Raw genomic sequence first — 23,327 nt, 5'->3', positions numbered from 1 at the left:
GCTGCCATATTCATGGACAGATCTCTTCATATATAGCTGAATTTACTCTTGTTTTATTTTCACCATTTATTCAAAGCCAGTGTGACTCAATATGACCCTAAACACACCATCCCATTGTGTTTATGTTCTCTTCCTACAGACAAATGGAGGTCCTGATCAGTTTGAACAGTGGCACATCGTACCTCGCCACGCCTTACACCATAACTGCCTCCACATGTGTAAGTCAAACATGAGATTGGAAAGAAAACATCCATAAATGTCTCTTCATCCTATAAAATAATTTAGAACTAAAAAATTTGGAGTATAAGTAAAGTCTTTGGAATATAATTTATTTTACATGCAGTAATTGTAAATATTCACTCTCTCTCATTAGTCGGACGGCACAGTGGTGGTTATTGTGTTCTTGGTGCTCCTTGTCCTGTTGGCTTTGGCTCTGATGTGGTGGTTCTGGCCTCTCTGCTGCACTGTCGTAAGTGTCACATGTCTTCCTGCTCTCAGATCTCAAGATTTTGTCCCTTTTCTCACAGAATCTGGATTGATTGGGTGGATACTGGAATTAAGATTAACATGTTTATCTTCCATATTTATAATTTCCTATATAACATTTTCACTGTAAATTCTCTTTTGGTTTACATAATCTGGTTACAGTAAAATAAGAAATCAGTAGTAGGAGCTCTATTGATACTTTGCACGTGACGTCAGTTGTACTGGCTGGCGGGCAAGAACGTCATTCTCTAGCAACGAAAACCAGTAAACAAATCAAGGATCTTGCCAGGACGTTGCCAGTTTTATACAAAAGTTGGTGTTTTGAGGTGTACACGACATGTCAGATAGTTGTTGTGCGATTGGATGCTCTAACCGCGTTTGTTGCCCGCCAGATATCACGTGACTGCAAAGTATCAATTGCTGTAATATCCTTGTCTGAGCAGTATTTTTTAAAGACAGCCTTCTAAGGAAGCACAGTGCATATAAACAGACCATACCACATCCTGACTATACAAATATAGTATTTAAAATGTGCAACAACAAAAAAACAGAAGTTATTTTCCTACTTTGTGAAAAAGAATTTTTTTGTTTGGCTGCAGACTAAAAATAAAAAGTTCACTCCCCTATACTAATAATTAAAAAGCAGCAACACTTCTCAAGATCTCATGCACTTGTACTGTATATATAGATGCACTAGAAGCTCTAGAGATAAGATCTAGAATTTGTGAAGCTGGCGAGTATCACTATGGCAGTCAGCATCACTCTGCACAACCAAATGATATGCGCCACCTCTCTTTGAGAACCTGGTGGGAGCCATTCCAGGATGAGATGGAAGCATATTTTGGAAAACCAACAAAGGCATTAAAATGTAAACCCCCCGCAGCATGTCTGGACTCGGCCCTGTTTGTCTTGGTGGAGGAGCTGCTGTTCCTCTCCATCAGGGACCCCGGCACAAGAGAAGGGCCATGTGTGCTTTGTTAATATTTAAACTCAGCCTTGCCAGTTTTCAGCAATCAGAGAAATACAGAAGCACCTCACCTCACCCCCCAAGCATGCACACCAGCATGTCCTCCGCAGATATACCAAATATGAGTCAAATTAAAATATACAAAATATGAGTCATATTAAATGCGGACGTTTGGAATTCATTTTGGCCATAAGAAAGTCGAGGGTCAAGTATGAATCTATGTGTTTTTGCACCTGTATATCACACAACTCTTTATATATATAATTTATAATTTAAGTGCCGTAATATATATATATATATATATAGTATGTGCAGTACATAATATATAATATAAAAAAATCATTACTGTTGGATAAAGGCATCTGTTTAATTATGTTTTGATAATACATTCTTAGGTCATTAATTTGTTGTTTTACTGCAAACAGGTTAATTTTATGCTAATGAAAATGCACCATTTTAATTTGCAAATATGCTACCTGCTACTTGTCCATGATCATGTTAAGCCTGGAAAACAGCTTGACACAACAGTGTGTTCAGAGGGGTGAAATGGACAGATTATAAACTCCAATTGGACAATTATCCCAAAAGCCATATGGGGATGTTGCACCGCTGGACTGTGATTGGTTGATTCCACAGCTGTGCCACTAGTTCTTAGCCCCTCGTGCGAGTGTCAGATGGCTAAGTACACTGACATTTTGGATTTAATTATCAGCTCTTCATCGCCCGAACCACATTTAAAGGGTTGTCCCGGCTTCACATCTGTCCGTCAGGTAGTTTGAGAACCTAACAGCCCAGCATGTCATTTGTGTAATGCCTTATTTATCCCACAATATGGCTGGCAAATATAAATCTGCTCTTTAATTACTCTGTAAAAAAAAAAAAAAAAAAAAAAAAGCTAATCCTTTAGCACAAGGTTCTGTCCAAAGTTATGTTAATCATAACACACTGGGGCCCCACGGACGGATAGGACTGGATTTTCCAACAGTCAGTTATGAGTCAAAGAGCAATTAATTAACTCTAATTGATCATTTTCCATCATTATAATGGTAACAATGGCGAAATGGTATCAGTGCACTTTAATGTGAATGAAACAGCTGTTCTGCCCATGATATGTGATGATTAAAAGGCATTTTTTCCTGAAAACTAATTTAGTAAATGCTTAACCTGCAATGGCACTGTATGCATCTTTCATGTTTAATGAGACAAGGCTTGCTTCCATTTTGGAAAGCAGCTGCAATGGAAGGTGTTACATGGTTGACAAGTGAAACATGGTCACATCCAAGGCGTTTTATCTAGATTGTTGGAGTCTATTCTGTTACAGAGGCTCAAGTTTTCAAATTGCATATGTAGCCATTACATTGCAGTATTTTAACATGATGCCCTTTTAACATGACCCAAACTCACTTTTGTCTATTAACACATTTACCCATCACATCCAAGAGTGGTTAGATGTGTCAGGTCAGTTGATAAGCAGTTTGCTGAGCAGTCACTACTCTGACAACACCAGAGTCAGAGGATGCCAAAGACATTCCCAGTGAGGAAGACATCTTGTCTGTGAGAGAAGTCACCTGCTGAATCCAGCGTAGTGTTTCTCATGACAGATAAGCTGTCACAGAAAGTGCTACAGGAAGACATTTCATCCTGTTAATGCTCCTCTCCTTTGCACTGGGGATTGACCTGGAGTGAAGCCCAAGTTTCCCTTCTGCATTTCATTGCAGCTAATTAATTCCTCAGGACTTTATGATTGGGGGAATGCAGGGGATTGAACCTCATCCAATTAATTAAGAGATAAACGGACCACCATGCTCACCCCAAAGACTCCCCTGTCAACAAGTTGATTTTTGGGCCTTCTATATTTTGCACCAGGGGCCTACAGCGTTAGTTTACAAGCAGACCCTGTAATCAATTGTGGTGGTCTCAGGCTTCAGTTGTTCAATTGTGAATCACATCCTTAGACAGCGATAACTAACTTTGCTTAATTAACTTTGCATTTTTTCCTCTCTCTTCTCAGGTTATTAAAGACCCACCCCCTAAAATAACCCGTAGATCTCCACCTCCACCTGTAAGATTATTTTTTCTATGAAATATAAATATTTTTTAATAAAAAAAATTAATCAGTGTTTTTTGAATGTATATACTTTTGATATAAAATACATATAATTATTTTATAGAATACATACAATGTTTATTTACTGTTCATTTGAAGATATTATTTTTAAAATATTTAAAATATACATGAAAGTTCAAAAGTTTTGGGTCAGTACTTTTTTAATTCATCAAGGAATCCTGAAAAAATCAGCATATTAGAATGATTTCTGGAAGATCATGTGACACTGCAGACTGGAGTAATGATGCTGAAAATTCAGCTTGGCCATCACTGGAAAAAAATACATTTTAAAATATATAAATTTGAATTAATATTTGACAGTATTACTGTTTTTAATGTATTTTTTATCAATAGAGTGGTGCAGGTGTGACGTCACTTAGTAGGCTAACCGGTAGGGTAACCTTTCCCTTGACAAAAACCCAATAGGATTTTCCCATAGGCTTTTGGATTATCGCTTAAAACAAGCTCTGTGCAACAAAAGTTCAACAAAAGTTTATGATACTTGCGCGTTTTGTCCATCAAGATAATTATCACAGATGAACACAACTTTTATGAATTTTGAAGCCTAAATGTAGTCGCCTGAAGTAAAAAGCTAAAGGTAGGCTACAAACGAACTACACCACGGTCCCACTAATTCAACATCACCATCACTAACCTTCCGACAACTCTTTTTATCTAGAAACATTTTTCCAGAACGTTTGAGTTAGATAGTTTATAAGATCACAATTATAAACATAACAAGGCTGTAAAAGCGGACTGAACCTGTTCGGCGTGATGACGTTTAATCTCCTCGACAGCCTCTGTAGTCCCATTTAGCAAACAGCTTAAAAAAAATTACAAATTGGGTAATACTGATGTATATTATGTTGTAAAATAAAACGTGAAAGTGTATTGAGCTTGTGTTCACCACAGACCTTATTTCAGCCATTTAACCAAAACTCCATTCAAAAACCCATTGACTCCGGGACGATGGAACCGGAAGTGCTAAAATGCTAACTCGCTTCCACGTTTTGGCCTACAAAGTAATGTCATAACTGCACCACTCTATTGCAGCCTTGGTGAGCAAAAGTGACTTCTTTTAATAACATAAAAAATCTTACTGACCCCAAACTTTTGAAAGGAAGTATACATAAAGATTGCAATTACGTATCTGCTCTTGTATTTGCAATGCACATATTTCTTTGAGGATTTAAGTCTCAATTTTATTTATTTTCTGTCCATATTTATTTTTTCAGATACCAGAGCCAGACCCACTACCCAAGAAGAAGTGGCCAACTGTGGATGCATCTTACTATGGAGGAAGAGGAGCTGGTGGAATCAAACGCATGGAGGTGAACGTTACATTTTAATGACGCCTATAATGATGTGCAGCCCCCTGATGACAGAAAAGGTTTTAAGCATTTTCCAGTTGTCTACCACCACCACTTTCTCTCTCTCAGAGTGTTCATGACTCTTCAAGCAAGTGGGTTTTAGGAAACTTGGACCATTCTTGTTTTCTATGGCTGTCTCTTACCAGTGACCGTGAACTGAGAGTTGAGCTGGAAATTGAAAATCTGGAGTGGACTTTGTGCGGAGTAATTTTAAAGTGCTTTGATTGGGGTCACATGCACAATATATTGAAACCATATCAGTTATTGGCTGACATTAGAGATTTCTGTCATTTTAATATAAGCCATTCATGGGTTATCGGATATAACATGAAAATAAATATCGGTACATCCCTAGTCACCTGCTCTGTTCCAGTCTTTGCATTACTTGGATATATTGTTGTAGAAACAAAAATTGAACTAACTAAGAAAGCATATTGTTGTCTTTTGATCCACACAAGAGCACTTGTTCTTCTGTCCTGTATGAAAGCCATTGTGTCTGTGATGTCAAGCTCAGCACACCTCAAAGTTTCTGATAGAATGTAGCACAGCCCCTGACTGATGGTTTTGACGTGACAGGGTCCTGCCAGTTCTGCCTCAATGATGTCCCGCTGTCTTAAGTCATGTTGACGCTAAAGGATTGAGAACTGCTGTGACGAGATTAATTCCTCTTGCTTACTTCCATTCTGTCATTCAACTTTTGTTCAGCTGAAATGTGCTACTTGGCACTGTATCCATCTCAAAGCTGGTTTTAAAAGGAATATTTGTTTCATGCTCAGCCACCCCTCCTCCAGTCTCCCATGTAAAGAAGACATCACTGAAGTTCCTTCTGAAAGCTTTGGAAACCATTTCTACTAACCTTTCCCATGAGTGTGCAAGGGAATGGGCTCAGGGCTTACTGAGGCACAGCTATCTTTTAATGTTTCGAAAGCTTTCATTCATCCAGACAACCTATCTCCATTTCTGAAGCTATCTCTGGACCTGGGGAGGAGGTTTACCTTAGTATGCCTACTTCCTCTTTACTTAAAACACATGCTGACGTGTGAAGAGGGAAACATGGGATGCAAAGAATGTTTTATTAATTGAGAGTTGTTGCAGATTGGTATGTCCAGGGATTCTATTGAAAAGCTGTTCTATATTGATGTGACTTAATCTACAGCTTGAGAAGTGCAGTTTTAATTAAGCCCTTTTCAGTGAGGGACAAGCCGCGAACTAAGAAATTTTTTATGTATACTTTTTAGTTATACAATATAATATAATATAATAATACCTTTTCTTTTTCAAATATCTGTGTAGGTCCGTTGGGGAGAGAAAGGGTCCACAGAGGAGGGCGCACGGCTAGAGAAAGCCAAGAATGCAGTGATATCAATACAAGAGGAGGCCGATGAACCCATGATCAAAAAGCCAACTGCACCCACATACCCACCCACATACCATCAACCTGAATCCAAGTGGTATACTCCAATCAGGGTGAGTCACTTCCTGTTGCAGTTGAGGCCATAACCATCTTTCTGTCTCCTCCCTTTCCTTATTTTGAGTTTGTCTAAGTCCTCCTGAAAGTTAAGCCAAGCTAAGCCACATATTGGTATTGCGTTTCATCATAGGGCCGCCTTGAGGCACTTTGGGCTCTTCTGCGGCGGCAGTATGACCGAGTTTCACTCATGCGCCCAACGACCGCAGATAAGGTAAGCCACAGATGGTTTACCCCAATACAAAATGGAAAAATTGCATACTACAAAGCAGAGGCAATCAATTGTTGTACATAAAGCATGGGTGTCAGTGTGTGGTGTAACTGTTCAGGGGATATTTATGAGTGTGTGAGTTTGTGTGGGTATTAAATGCGTGCAAGTTTCACAAACCTCAGCTGCAAAGACTCACAACAGGATGTGACTGTCATGAACTTGTGCTGCAGATACTTCCTCTTTTTGAACTTTTGTAATACAATAATAAATGTGCACAAAAAGTCATATGAATGTGCAAAAACAACATTCAGAGGCATTCAATTTAAGAACAGAATGTGCTGTTTTGTTTTCATTGTTGTATAGATTACTCCACCATAGAAGTTTTATTACAATTACAAATAACTTCTCTATTTAATAATTTATATAATTTATAATGTATTTCTGTGATGGTAAAGCTGAATTTTCAGCTTTTTTCAGCTGATGTAGTAGTAGTAGTAGCACTGTTTAATATTTTTCTGAGGAATATTTTTCTGGATATTTTGATAAATAAAAAGACTTTCAAAAGACTAGAATTGATTGGAAATGGAAATCTTATGCGACATTATACATGTCTTTACTGTTTACTTTTAATCAATTTAATGCATCCTTGGTGAATAAAAGTATGAATTGACTTTGAACGGTATAGTGTATATTAAATATGAAGTAAACTTCAAGTGTATCATCCTCTTGTGAGACAAGAGAAAATTAGCACTGAAGTAGTCTGTGCTGACTACGTGTGCACTACAGTTGAAAAAATAATAATTCCAAAGTAGTGCACAGCATTTGAATTAAAGTAGTTTGAAGCATTTGTTTGGGTTTGTTTCATCCTGAAAAAGTCCTCACCGCATCTGCGGTGCTAGTGCTCCCATTAGCTGAAATATCCCAGTCACGCTTGAGCCACTTGTTCTGTTTTACTTTCTTCAAAAGAACCGTTACAACCTTTGTTACTCAATACATCTGAGATGAGGGTCTGGAGCCTCCGAGCGGGACCCTGGCACACTTCAGTGAGGCCACAGCTCGATCGTGCAGACTTTCAAGCCCTTGATCAAGTGCACTGGGTGCAGGCATGAGCTATCAAAGCCCGAGGAGTCCCTCGTCAGAGCCAAGGTGGGCCGCGTACTCTCAGCTAGAGAGAGGGGGGCTTTGATGCCCGACAGGAACCCTCGGGGGTCATGAATTTTTCAGCGTTGGATCCGTGGGGTTACGAGGACTCATACAGGTGTAAGGAAGCAGGTTGTCGCAGACATCTGTTCAGCTCGGAGACCCCTCCCGGCCCCTCCCCCCACTCCGCCCACAGACAGACTGCTGGATTGTCAGCAGATGTAGTTTTTTCAAGACAGCCTGAACACTTTCTGCTCTCCCATTTACCGCCTGAGGGGCTCCAACACCAAAGGTAGAGCGGAGGGTGGACACAGCTGCACTGCCGAACTTGCCTGGGGCACAAATAAAGAGATCTAATGTGGTTTGACTGTGTTGTTAGGGAGACCGGGGAGCCAGAGAGGCACTTCAGAGCCAGCTTAGCGCTGCAACATCTGCCGTCAAGTTTCCGGAAAGAGCGGCAGGGGACAGCAGGTAGAGAAGGTGGCAGCGCGTCAAGGGCTGGCCTATTACTGGCGGGGGCTCTTTTGAACGCACGCCCGCCCGCCCGCCCCTGTGTTTCTCTCTCTTTCTCGCTCCCACCTCTAACTAACAGTCTCGGCAGGGCTCGGTATTGTTTTACAAAGCAGCAGTCTGCAAAACACACTAATAAGCACCTTTATAAATGATACATTAACATACATTAACCCCAGAGAGCTGCCACACAAAGGCAAATTCGACATGGGACCCGCAGAAAAGGCTTTTGTTTCTCCTGCTGCTGTGGGTCTTAAAAGGATTGTTCACTCAAAAATTACAATATTGTCATCATTTACTCTACCATTCAAACGTTTGGGGACAGTAAGATTTTTTTATGTGTTTGAAAACAGTCTCTTATGTCCACCAAGGCTGCATTTTTTGTTTGATCAAAAATACAATAAAAATACATTCCTATGTAATGTATTAATGTGATGGCAAAACTAAATTTTCAGCAGTCATTGATAATTTTTTTCCCCAGGATTGTTTGTTGAATAGAAAGTTAAAAAGAACCGTATTTATTTGAAATACAATCTTATTTTTATCATTATAAATGTCACTTTGGTCAATTAATTGCATCCTTGTTGAAGTATTAATTTCTTTAAAAAACAAACAAAAAAAAACTTATTGACTCCACACTTTTGAACTGTATGGGTAAACATGAAGTGAACTTTAGTCAAGTGTATCATCCTACAAAAATTAGCCCTAAAGTAAATAGACTTCACATGTCCATGCTGTTTACGTGCACACTATGATTTATCTTTTTATCTTCCAAAATAGGGCACCATTTTGTCTGGGGTTGTTTTAAAATTAAATGATAGTTCACCCAAAAGTGACAGTTCTATGATCATTTGCTTATGTCATTCCAAACCTCTATGACTTTGTTTTGTGGAACACATAAGAAGATAGTTTAAAAAATGTCTCCTTACAGTGAAAGTCAGGTGGGGTACAGTGTTGATTTGTACTTCATTGACTTACATTATATGGACAAAAGCAGTTAAAATTGTGTTTCTCAAAAGAACGCCATGAGAGAGTAAATGATGACAGAATTTCTTTTTCATTGCATTTTTTGGGGGTGGTATGGGAGTAATGATGATAACTGATGGTGATTATAGATGGGGTGATTTTACAATATTCATTTTCAAGACGTCGTTCCGCAGGATTTTTTATTTTTTGAGGAAATCAATCCTCATTTTCTCTCTGGTTTCAACTCCCACACTCTCTTACTCAGGCTGAGCCGATATTGTCAGATGTTTTGAAGCCAAGGCAAGCTCAATGTGTAATACAGACATGGTGCACACACAAGATTTGCAGATTGCAGCCCCCACACCCCCAGAAAGCATTGTTCAAGACGCATAATGTCACTTTAGCATTGCCTCTGCATACATTAAACCCTATTAAAATCATCCTCTGTATAACACATACCTTATTAGCCCATGCCGACTGCTTGCCTCCTTAGGGCAGTGCTGTAATGAGGTGGAGTGTATTTTTAAATGGTGTAAATTCCGACCTCAGACAAAGAAAACATGTCAGCTCGCAGTCCCGAGGCATGGTGCTCGTGGCGGAACTTTCCCCGGCAAAAATAAATAAATAAAAATGTACTGTTGCGGCCCAGTGTGACAGCATCTTAATTTAACAGTCATCGGTCACATAAACAGAGCGGTGGGAGCATTTTAATTAAGAGACTGCAAGCGGGCGGCACGGCGGGGCCAGCTCTTGAAGAATGCCATTATAGAAGCAGGAGAGAGGAAGAGAGGGAGGAAACGCTGGCATGGAGAAACAGCGACGGGGTAGAGGACGAAGGAGAGAGTGAGAACAAGAGAGAGAACGGGGGAAAATTAAGGCTCTAGGCTGGCGGGCCGGGTCCCTCAGGTCGGAGGCACACATGGCCAGGCTTAGCCGCAATAGTGTTTAAGAGCCCAGTCTCATGACTGGATTAGGGCGCAGAGCGGCAGACCGCGAACTGTTTGTGTTTTACCCCGGGAGCCAAGAGAGTGAACAGTGTCCTAATGAACTAGCAAGGCCAGTATGAAGTGGGTCTGGCTGCTGTAGTGAGGGACAACTGCCTAATGAGCAGAACTGAGCTGCGCTGAACAAATCAGCGATGCAACAACTGTCAGAAAATGTGGTTTGCTTGGCACTAGGTAGAAGCAGCCTCATTTAGATATGCAATATGTGTTGCCTTTCATGTTCCTTTATGAGATTTTTTGCAATGTTAAAATACTTTCTCCTATTCTAGAGACTAAGCCATTTCTAGGCTGATTTCCCTAAAATGTGTAAACACTGTTGCTCTTTGGTTATCAAAATGTCACTGCAAAAAAAGCATTTTGTTATTTTTTTTGCCGTCTTTTTTAAAAATTAATATCTAAATATTCTTCCAGATGTTTTCAAAGAATATATCTTGAATTAATACCCCATTTCCAAATGGTTGTTTTTGTGTTTTAAGCATACATCAAACGACATTTAGCGAGGTTTATGCTTAAAAAAGAAAGACAAGAATGAGGGGAGAAAAACTTAATTCAAAATGAAACATTTTTACATCTTAGAAACAAATTTTACATCTCAGAAAAAGTGTCTTTTTAGGGGATATTCTTATATTTTTACTTGATAACAAGACTAAGATACTGAAAATACAGATTTTTATTTGTTATTTTTGCAGTGATTGCACTGATTTTTATTTTCCAGTGATTATTATGTTTTTTAAGCATCTCGACAGGCTCATAACAACATTGACTCAACCAGTGTGTTAGTTTGAGGCAGGGGAATCTGTTTAATCTGATTTAACAATTATTACTGCAATTCCAGTTAGTGATGCTGTGTGCAGACATGAATCACTTCAGCTTTAAGGCACTATTGTTTTTGGTTGCATTTAAATGACTTAATTTCTCGCCAAAAAAATCCTTTTGTCATGAATCCCATTGATATGCAGATTTCGTATAATCAATGTGCTGATTAAACAAGAACACAAATTGTGTACTCACATCTCAAGAAAAATTACAGGAGATAAGAGTGCTTAATAGTATTTAATGATTTAATCTCTCTCTGATTGTGTTATCACATGATGTTATGTGACAAATACAGATTTTTTTTTTTGGCTCTAGGAAAAAAACAACACTCTCTGTTCTGTGAACAGATACAAGCAAGCGCCGGTTTCCATGAACAAATAAAACCTGGCAAATGTTATTAAGTTGAAACATACCCTAGATCAGAGGGCACAAGATTTCTAATTAATGGTGTAATTGGAATTAAATCAAAGCGTCACAAATAATAAAGCAGAGGAAAGCACTTGTTTATGGAAGCGGAGAGCTGACCGTGTAACAAAACATTATCATATTTATAGAAGTATGAGTCTTTCACCATCTGCTGTAAATCTTCACATCTTCATAATTTTCCTTGAGTAGCTGATTTTTGTAGCCATTACGACACCATTGTGTTTGTTATGACAATCGGTGTGCATCCTTTAAACATGCTTGTGTCTTTTTTCTGGTCCTCATTAGTGCTATCAGCAGACTGGCCTGTTACCCTTAACAAGCATTAAGTAGAAGGCTGACAGTTCAGTTAAAGCGCACCGGCCCCAGAGGAGAAATGACAGCCTTAACAATGACTGGCTTGCCGATTTCATGAAATGGCCCCTTGCTCTTTGAACCAGGTCTCTCGCTTTTTTTTTTTTTCTTTTTTTTTGGATGGGGGGGTATGTGTAATGCAGAAAGTAGGGCAGATGTCCACGTGGCTGGTTGTAAATTCGACAATGTCTGCCGTGTTAATCTATGAGCCTCCTCAAACAGCCAGTCCTCCTGGTAACAGGATTAGATTGGGGACCCCAATGAGCTGGTTTGGAGGGTGGCACTGGGAACTAGAAAGTGGGGGTGGGGAGTGCCAAAAATCATGACAGAGCGTTTGGGTTGGAGTAGTGTATGCACTAGATGGGTTTGGAGAGGAACTAACATGTCCACAAATGTAGATAAATAGCGTTTTCCTTTTTTGATGAGCCTCTAGCCATTGTCTCCAGTACATTAAGCACTATTAAATTGCCATTAGTGTAATCTTTCAATCCTCAGCAGTGCAAATAAATTTCCATTCACTTCAAAATATCTAAAAAATAAAAAACGGTTTGAACTGGAAAATGTAAATTTATGCAAAATTAAAATGTTTTTTTAACATGGTTTAAATAAAAAAAAAAAAAAAAAAAACATTTAACAAAAAATGTAACCTTTTTTTGTCATTGTTATGATTTCTCTATATGCTTTCAATCCTTTTTTATAATCTTATCAGCATGGCTTAATTTGACTTAAAACTTTCTTTCTGGATTGAAGGCTTGATCCGAGTAAAACAAAATGCAATCCATTACAATTTATTTTTTTTTCCATCCTTTTTGTTTGCATTGTAATTTATTTCCATATTGAGGTCAAGCGTTTTAGCCTACAGAGGTTTTTATATTAGTGATGTATGTGACAGAGGCATGTGCTCAGAAATCCCTTTCCTCCTGTATCGGAGCACATTCTGCTGATTAGCTGGGTGGGCTGGTACCTGCCCCCTTTAGCAGACTGTTTAACACAGGCGCAAGCTTCTGTGTACTTCCCCTTAACCCCGATTCTATCCGAGCTGATGTCCTGCCGCGTTTGTCTGTGTGTGTGTGTGTGTGTGTGTGTGTGTGTTCTTTTTCCCTTGGCCAGACTGGCTACAAATGTGCTCGCGTCAATGTGCGGGGCCCATTTCTTCATCGTCTATTAAAATCAAAGCCTCGTTGCAATGAGAGCTGGAATCTTGGCTTTAATTAAGCAGCATTACTGTTAGTGTCAGACATTCCCTGGGCTGCTTTGTCGCATTGATTTTTCTCCATAAGTGTGACAGACCTATGGAAATCATACAGGGAATCGGTAATGTATTGTAATTCACTCCTTCCCTCGTCTGATCAATTTGAATATTTAAAGTGATGAATACAGTGCATGACTGTTTGAAAGGCAATTTGTGGACATTTGTTTTAGTGGTTTGTTTTTAAATATGCACATTTTGCAACTATGGTCATATTAAAATACGGTATGATAATAGAAGAGTAATTGAGAACGGTGGCATTCAAATGTGTAATTCAATATATCCACTAATTAAAATGAAAAAGAGACACTTATAAAATGTTTACACAAATTTAAATTCATTTAATTTAATATTGAAATAAATTAAATATTTAGATTTTAAAGGTATACCAGCAGTACCAATCCTGTATATTTTATAAACTGTATATTTAAGGCTTGTAATACATAATGGACCATTTAAGCTTGTGCTGCACATTTTCAGCTCTCTGAATACCATGCATGGGATTTCAACGGCTTGATTATGCTAATTAGTTTTAATATGCAAATGTGGGAGCCCTCTTTATTTTAAACCGTTGGCCCAAGCAATATTAAATGCAGTTCTAATCTTTATTAGACAGTAATTAATTGTGCTCATAAAAGCATGACTTTAATAGTGTTAAAACGCAGGACTTTTAATGCTATGGCTTGATTTTTGTTACCACTGAAACTCAGTGTTTGGCTAGACACTGTGAAACAGCACCCCGGGATCTCCCCCTAGACCTTGTATCACATCATATTATAGATAAGACTCATGGTCCCTCAATTTGGGCAAAAAGTCACTTTCTTACAGGTCTGATGCAATGCAGCATGTAATTTTGAGCAGATGTATTTTTTAAGATGGCAAGTTTGGCATCCCTATATCACTTTGTGTTTGGAGTGTCTTTAACATTTCATCACTAGAGCCTGAATTGTCCATAAATAAATTAGAACTTGTGGTTCATTATTGATTGGAAGAAAGGACACAGATGTGACAATTATAGTGCAGCTGTTGAAAAAATTGGTTTATTCATTTATGTATTTGTTCCGTCCTGTCAGTCAAACATTCTCTCAGAGGAGGAAGCTAGTGCCCTCAATAAAGGAAATCAAAAAGTCATGCTTCTGTTCTCTAGAGTCACTCCAAAACTTCTGTTCGCCGATCTCACGGTTTATCAAAATTAAAGAAATGTGAATCACAATCCATATGACATTCATCACCATAATAGATCATCATAATAGTTTATAATCTAACATAGTAACTTTAATGATGATGTCAACCTTAATGAGTTATAGGTCATTCTGTCCCATACATCATATATCATCAAATCAAGTAGAAACGAAGGTCTCTGGGTTTGTTGCAGCAGAGAGATTTTGACATAAAGAGAGCAGATCTATGAGAAATGGCTTGTTTACTTTGTTTTGATCACAATAATCTGGATATGTATCTGTGGGTCTCAAAACAAATGCATTTAAGTAGTTCTGAATCCTGATTTTTGTGTGCACAGATGCAGAACTGCTCTTGTGGTCTTAATAGTTTTAACCCATCAGATGGCCCAAACCCTTCCGAAGTGGCAGTCGCATAAATTTCCTACCCCAAGAAGTTTTGCATATTTTACCCATCTATCCAACAAGAATGCTTTACACAGTATAAATCTCAGAATGCTGCTCATTTTGTTCCAATGCATACAATTTTATATACTTATATCAATTCTTAATTCTATATGAAGAGTTCAGATGCAAAAGCCTCTAAGTGCCATCTGAAATTTTCTTCTAGAATGATAATTTTTATCAAGCTTGTATATTTAAGTTCAATAATTTCACTTAAATGACAATTAATAGGTAATTTTCATTGCCATTTAAGTGAAATTACTGAACTTAAATATATGAGCTTGATAAAAATGATCATTCTAGAAGAAAACTTCAAATGGCACTGGCTTTTGCTTCTGAACTCTTCATATATTTATATTCTATACTATCAGGAACTATCATGCCACTGATGACATGTGATGATCTCTAGAGGTCTGATGTGAAGATCTAATGAAAGGCAGGGATTCAGGATGAAGTGTGTGTGTGTGTGTGTGTGTGTGTGTGTGTGTGTGTGTGTGTGTGTGTGTGTGTGTGTGTGTGTGTGTGTGTGCATATTTGGCTATGCTTGTGAGGGTCTAATTTCCTTACTTGTATTGTGAAATATTATGACAACCAGCTAGTGAGGACATTTTATTGATGCTCACAAGTTAAAAAGGCTTATAAATCAGCCAAAACATGTTTGGCTACACATGGGGGGTTGCAATATCCTAGATCCTTGTCAGTGTGGGTAAATATTTTGGTCCCCATGAGGAAAACAGCTTATGATTATGAATCATACTAAGTGATGTTTTTTGAAAATGTAAAAAGGCAGAAAGTTTTCTGTGATGGGTAGGTTTAGGGGTAGATTTAGGATTAGGTGATAGAATATGCATTTTGTACAGTATAAAAATCATTATGTCTATGAAAAGTCCTCATAAAACATGAAAACCCGACATGTGTGTTTGGCCTCCACTGGTCATCCTGATTAGAAGCAGAAGGTCTTGTGTGTTTCTAGTTTTGGACCCAGTGGAATCATGGGGCATTCATGGAGCATTTTTTTGGTATAATGGATGTTCACTTTGGCATGCATGCGAGCATAGGTGTAATTTGCGGGTGGGGCGGGTGGGACATGTCCCCACCACTTTTTGCTAAGGTCGATATTGTCCCCACCACTTTTGAAACATCTCGCGGCACGAATGTACCAATACAAATAAACAAAACATCTCCAGTTAACTACCAGAGCATTAATTTCATTCGTTTGTCAAATAAGAGGCGATCTAGCGCTGAAATGTGTTGTTTTTGAAATCAAGTGATCAAAGTGCTCGTTGCCGCTGCGATCAGTGGCGCGGATACTGTGTTTGTTTGTGGCTCGCGCACAGTCTTCACTCGGACGCGCGCTTCAATCCGTTGTGGAGAGACTCTCTATTCGTTCCGGTTAAATTACAAAACAAAATGCACACAAACGTGTCCATGCCTGATATACAACCACTGAAAAACATAATCGAGAAAAAAAAAAAAAAAAACTATATGAGTGCGATTAGAACCGAGAACCTCTGACACGCTGGGCGAATATTCTACCCCTGGACCATTTAATTACACGCTTAAAATAGTCGGATCAACATATAATAGGCCTCATTAAACGACTAATTAAACCCAATCACTGTACTATTTAAATCGATTGCTGGACATCGTAATGTAATGTTATTGTACATACATCTGTTTTATGATTTAGCATTGAGTTACCCCCCCTCCCCCCACCTGTCCCACCCACTTTTTAAAACAAAGTTACGCCACTGCATGCGAGTAATAACGTCATTGTCTCATATTGACACATTTGTCTTACGACATTTAAGGACTGAGGGATTTTCCTGTAATGTTTAATAATACATTGTGAAACAACTCTGATTCATGCAGGACGTCTGACTTTATGTTTGATCTAAGTATTATTTGTTGGTGAATTTATGTGAAGTGGTTCTCAACTGGTTTTGCTTCAGTATTCAGATTTTTTGGACAAAACAAGTGGTGACCCAACAAGAAGCAGACTTGTGTAATGTATAAAAGTAAGCAAAAATATCCTTAAAATAAAGCATTTGCATTTCATTTAATGTATTCTTGTTGGGACCTGTAGAGATTGATTGGCGTTACAGGATTTGACGTCAACAAATAAAACAAAAAACAATGTCAACAATGAATCTGCACTCCTGATAGGCCAATATTTTGATATTCTAACTTTGCACTATATTATGGTTATGATTGTATGCATTTCATTATTTGCTTTTAGCATTGATTTTCCCTGCTACAATTCTGTTAGAGCTGGCCTGTGGCCTTTTTTTTGGGTCACAACCCACCAGCTGAGAAGATCTGCATCTGACTCTGAAAACTGAAAACAGAACAGAAATTCAGGATTAAGGTGAAAGATTTTTGAGGATTTTTCTAACACAAAATGGTTTGAAAATAAAACAGTTAAAAATCATGCAAAAATATACTACGCAGATCCTTCTTTCATAAACATGTTGCTTTACATTGATAAGTTCAAATTTAAAGAATATGGAGAAGAGCAGAAGCATTAACATTTTCTGTGAACATTTCATTTTCTGTTTTCGTCTCTGTCGGTGGGATGTTGCGGTCTCATTTTGGTTAGTTTAACACTGTTTTGCCTTCGTAGGTCTTTTCTGTGAACTTTGCTCTAAGGTACATATGCACAGACTCATGACTTTTCATAAGTAAGGCCATCGGGTATGGGTTGATATGATCCTCTGTAACATAAGGATATGGAAAGTTCTGCTCTTTGTTATGGTTGCATATATTAGCACTAATTCTGTCTTTGCCATCCAAGGCTTGGCTCGGGGGCACTGACTCTCCAGAATCAGAACATATGCAAATAAATCATATTTATATATATTTATACTGTACACAGAGTTACGTGTGTTGTCACAGACTGGATCTTTATTTTGTCTAATACCTAGGTTTTCGCTTAAAAATTTTAATGAAGACAAAAAAAAAAAAGAGTATTGATTTTTTCATTGTTAACATTGTTTCATATGAGACCACGATAGATTTGATCTTTTCTTACTGTAAGATAGTTGACATGAAATACTTTTGGAAAATTGACTTCCTGTGGTGTGAGATGCTATGCTATGTCTAAAACAATTTTAAACAGCATTTTGATTCAGTGTTTTTAAATTATTATGCTGGCAGCTTTTATTGCCTCATTTACAGCAATAACTGAAAAAAAAAAAGCATTTTATTGCCTTTTTGAAATACCATTTTTACAAATTATAATATATTATAATAAAATCATATTATATTATAATAAAATTACATTATATTATATTATTCCAGCAAAACATTAAGCATAAATTTAAACATAACTTTTAATGACAAAATAAACAAACAACAAAATGAAAGTAAAACGGCAGCCCCTTACGGAAGACTGCTGCATATAAACACAACATAAAGTCCAGGCCTGGTCCTCTCTCGTCCTTCACTGTCGTCACTCCTCCTTTTATCCTTACTAAACTCCTCCGTGGGACTCGAGACCGGTGTGGCGAGCAGGCAACGCTCATTATATTAGATTATATTAAACAAGTGCTAAATGCACTGAAATAGCACTGCATTTTAAGTATTTATATTAAGTCAAATGATGGCAGTGATTTATCATATGATCCAATGACAGAGAAGAGTGTTATAATCAGACTTCTATCCAGATATGCTGTCCTTACCCCTTAACCTAGTACTTGGTCTGCAAACTGGGGAAAAGCACTGTGCAAATTGCTTTTTTGGGTGTATTTGTACCGCTACCGGATTGAAACAGCCGTAAAAGACAGCGTGTGCAAATGAACGCTGCTATCATTTTTGGTGAATTTCCTTATTAGTTTTCTTTGACTTACATTTTGGGGGGTTTCAATGTAGCATAAAACTGTTTTGTTCTGCTCTGGGATATGGGATGACTTATTCCAGGTTCATTTGTCAAAACAACAAAAATGAATAATAATTTTATTTTACAGACTTTTCTCTTTATCTTTTTGACCTGCTAGGAATTGAAATTCTTTCTACTAATGTTTTCCCCCTCTGAAGAGACAGAAAGTTAACGAGTGTTAGGGCAGTACAATTGAAGAGGTTGTGTTCATTAGCCAGGGTACAACATGGCTGCTACCAGGACTTGACTAACCGGTTCTAGAGGCACCCTGATGGTGGCCGGTTAGCGCGGCGGCAGCGGTGTGGGTCAGCCCACCTGGGAGGGAGACAGCTGTCTCGTCGCTATCCAGCGCATGTCAGGCCTAATGACTCGCAGCTGACACCTTAACCCAGCCACACTGCAAAGTAGCGCATTAGAATAATTACTCCCTGTCATCCTCCATTTAATAGCCAGTCCCACCCCCCCCCCCGTCCAAATATACCCACACTCATCCACAGGGCCTAACACACATACTCAGCCTTAAATGCTGTCACTGGTTGGACCATCAAAGTGAAGAGCGCACACACTCCCCCCAACCCCTTGTCTTTTGCTTTTAGGCAATTCAATAGTATTTACAAACTTCATTTAAAGAGAATGACTGGGAAACCGGCTGACGCCACTGCCCAAGACATGTTTGGTTTTAGTGGGAGAAAAACATGCTCTTGCACACAGATAGAGGCATACAGTCACAATACGTCCAGCCTGAGCATGCATCTCATTATCATGACATCTGCATAGTTGAAAAGAGACTCCTCCTAAAACAGTGGGAACAGAGCTGTGGTACAGCCTCTTTCTCTCAGGGCACAAGACCTTTTCTTCCTGAATCTCACTTGTTGGTTATGATTTGATAAGATATTGATATGATTTGTCATGATACCTGATCCATTTTGGATCTGTACAGACAACAATCTTGATTTTGATACGATACCCGACTAAAATATCTCTGACCTGGTACCACAATAAATATCAATACAGATACCAATACCACAGCAAAAATTTGAAACAGCAGGAAAAGTAATTGAATAATAGATGACAGAACATGGGAAATTTTGTTTAGTAATTTAAACAAGATGAGCTAGAGATGTTTGCAACATTGATAAAAGGATAGTATTCTTTGATGAATAGAAACTTCAAAAGAACAGCATTTATTTTAAATAGAAATCTTTTTTTACATAATTGTCTTTACTGTCACTTTTGATCAATTTAATGCATCCTTGCTAAATAAAAGTATTGATCTCTTTAAAAAGTCGTACTAGATTCAATGAATTATGAATTACTAACTCTCATTGTGAGAATAGCATGTAATCAATAAAAATGATCAATAGTCTGATTACAAGTATTTTAAAACGTAATATAATTTTATTACAAGTACTTATTTTTTTGGAATCTGATTATGTAATCCAGATTACATGTAATCAGTTACTACACAGCACTCCATAACATTTCCTTTGTAAAATATCCCATTGGCAGGCCTTTTAAATCTGCAGATTTTAAAAAAAATATATATAATAATTATGGAATAGGTTTCAACATATTACAGTGTAATTAATGCTGGAAATCTGCGCGTGCACAATTCATAGGGGCCTGATTTGTTATAGTCACTGAATAGTGAATTCAAAATAATTACATTTAAAAACAAAAATTCTTGAGCTTATTGGTCAGTGAGTATTATCAGAGATTTTGCGGTGATTGTTTTCTTGCCAGTTTAGTACATTTTTAAAAGATGTGTTTATTGGCCATTCCCTGCTGATCACAGTAAACTATATTGAAATTGAAGAATCTGCTATAGAAATGCAGCTGTGAGTTAATGGAACCTGAAGAGGAGATGAACAAAATGTCTGAAGTGAAGTAAATGCAAGGTGTGACGTAGTGATTGGTGTCTGGTCTCCATGGGAGGCTGGGGCAGACGCTAGAGTAAAGGTCACGGGTTGTCTTGTGTGGAGTCGTGAACAATAGTGATCAAGAGGCTGACGCAATGGGATTAAGTCTAGCTATTCATTGTGATTATTGGCTTGAATCATTGTGTTACACCTGTACTGCAATTGTCTTGTCTTTGGATAAGTGGAATCTTTCAGATAGTATGTATACATTGAAAAATTATCTTCTGTTAAAGTACTAGTGTTGTGTTTTTTTGTGTGTGTGTGTGTGTGTGTGTGAGTGTGTGTGTGTGAGTGTGTGTGTGTGTGTGTGTGTGTGTGTGTGTGTGTGTGTGTGTGTGTGTGTGTGTGTGTGTGTGTGTGTGTGTGTGTTCTCCTCTTGACCAGTTGTTGTCTGACCAACTCAGGTCACATTAACCTAGTTCTCACAGTTATGGTCTAGAAGGGAAAAAACACGCACACATTCAGCTCTCCTTAGTAATGTAGTGTGGCCTGAAGCTGCTTCATGCTGTTAGATTTCCACTGTTGCTGTGAAATGATCAAGTTATTTACTGCTTACATTACCATGTGGCTTGATAAGCATATTTTCCCCAGTAGACATAACAAGATGGTTTATCACCAGGGTTACTACTGAATATAGCAGGGTGTGCATCCAGTGTGTATTTACACTCCTGTGCTTTATAGCACCACATAAATAAACCTTTTCTCTACTGTAATTTAAAGCTGAATTTTTTGCGTTAAATAATGAGGGGAACTTGCTCGTAAAAGCATCATGAGGTCATAAATCAAGATAAAAGAGAATATGTGCAGACTCAACTCTTTGGAAACTTTTTTGAGTAAATGATTAACTGTATACAAAAAAAATTGTATATGAAAACTTTTATTTTATTTTAATATTATTGATTTAATTTCATATCTTAACCCACATGATGTAGAAAGACTATCTGAAGACTATTTTAATTAAAATAGATGTATTTTAAAAAAACAACAACAACAACTGTTTATCAGTTTAGTTATGTTTTCTCCTTATTCAAAGGAATAGTGTATAGAGATATATGATTATTATAAACATATAAATAGTCATTGATCTTTTTTATCACTGGCAAGACAAAAAAAATAAAAACATAAAAAAATAACAAGCTGCATTTAGAGTTAGCCAGATTGTAAGAGTCCAAGACCCCTTAAAATGTAGTATTTTAAATTGTTGTATATGTTCCTTTTCATTGCAGTTTCTCTAACAGGTCACCCATTGACCCCTTTGTGGGCTGGGTGCCAAAAGCGATTCCACACACATTAGCCTCATCACTAGCTTTAATGCATGCCACCCCACGGGATGGTAGGCGCCCTGGCACGTGTGTGTGGTCCTATCCAAATGGCAGGAATCTCACATGGACGCAACACTGCTCCATCCTGACAGCTCCCTCCAATTACCGCCACTCCTGTCGCATACCTCCCATCTCTCTCTGGCCCAGATCGCATGTGACCCCGCCCGCTGCCACGCTGGTGGAAGCGAAAGGGGAGACAGAGGAGTCCAAGGGGAAAGGGAGGCTCACACAAACATACACTCAGATACTTCTGCTTTTTGCACATTCCTCTTCTCAGCAACTACTCTGTGGGGTTTATTTTCTTTTTCTGTGGTAGGGTTGTAAATCCATTAAAATCTTTTGAAGTTAATGCATTAACTTAGATTTAATGCATTAACATTTAGTAGATTTAACAAAAACATTTTTTTATTTTTTAAAGGCGTAACGTGAACTAAAATATTGATTAAATGTTTATAAAGAACCATGTTTTTTAATAAGGCTTTGTTTTTACATTTATATTTGCAGAATATTGGTAATATTACCGTTTCTGTTGACAGAAGTAATTTTAGCCTATATTTAGTTTTAGTCTATATATATAGTTTTATCCTATATATACTGTATAAATGTAGGGTTAATTCAGGATACTTGGGACATTTTTTCCTAGTCATCTCAAAAGTCCCAATTCACCCCTATATATAAGCTGAGTTTATGGTTAACAAAAAGCAAGTCATAGTGTCAGATTGAAGATACGAATTAACAGAATTTTTCAACATATTCACTTTTTAACACATATTTAATCGCATGCGTTAACATGCTAATTTTAACAGCCCTACTTTTAAATTGTAGTTAGTGTGTTTTCTCTTGGACTGTGAGCTTGTATGCAAGCTTATGGTTTTTGTGCAGCTGAATGTTTATCGTGTCTAGGGGCCTGACTGCAGGCCAGTTGAAGCTGCAGAGACAGGCCAGAAATGAAAAAGTACAGATGAGCCCAACAGCTTTGTTTGGATGCTCATTTGCAGTGTCGTGAGATTTCTCTGAGGAGGGGAAGAAGGGAAATAGTCGCATACAAGCATGGAAGTGAGAAAGTGGAGTTTTAAGTGGCTTGAGGGGTTTCAGTGATTAAACACAAGAACTACAAGCGCATTACAGCTCTCACAATTTGCATCTGTCTCTTTTGTAAAATACAGTTAAAAAATGTACTTTGCGGCATAAACTTTCAAAACAACTGTTAGAGGAAAAAGTACTTTCACAGAGAGGGAAGCGTTTTAGTTTCTAATATATAACCTATTTATATTTTATTTTATTTTTAATGAAATTCCTAAGCAAAGTGATTCTAATGCCATGCAGTAAACATCTTTATTCTTGCCTAAAAAAAAATGATCATGAACAGTAAATGAATCACTAAAATGAACATCATTTTAAGCGTGCAACCTTGGAAGCATAAAACATTCACAAAAAACAATTCCTACTCATCAACTGGCAAGCTGAAGCATATACCTGCTGTCTCAAGTTTTGCTACACTGGAACATGTAATTAA

At 37.8% G+C, this 23,327-nt stretch overlaps 1 protein-coding gene across 1 annotated transcript in view; it reads left to right on the top strand.

Annotated features, from left to right (window-relative positions):
• Window positions 1-23,327, top strand: part of antxr2a (ANTXR cell adhesion molecule 2a) — a 44,635-nt gene that overhangs the window by 14,364 nt on the left and 6,944 nt on the right. The window contains exons 11-16 of the mRNA XM_084113924.1: window positions 140-218; window positions 374-469; window positions 3,465-3,515; window positions 4,796-4,891; window positions 6,224-6,397; window positions 6,532-6,612. Coding sequence (XP_083970050.1) covers window positions 140-218; window positions 374-469; window positions 3,465-3,515; window positions 4,796-4,891; window positions 6,224-6,397; window positions 6,532-6,612 — 577 coding nt within the window. The remainder of the gene's footprint in view (window positions 1-139; window positions 219-373; window positions 470-3,464; window positions 3,516-4,795; window positions 4,892-6,223; window positions 6,398-6,531; window positions 6,613-23,327) is intronic.

The sequence above is a fragment of the Abramis brama genome, assembly GCF_963993115.1.
Source record: "Abramis brama genome assembly, chromosome: 5".
NCBI lineage: Eukaryota > Metazoa > Chordata > Actinopteri > Cypriniformes > Leuciscidae > Abramis > Abramis brama.
This window is presented reverse-complemented; position numbering and strand designations above follow the sequence as displayed.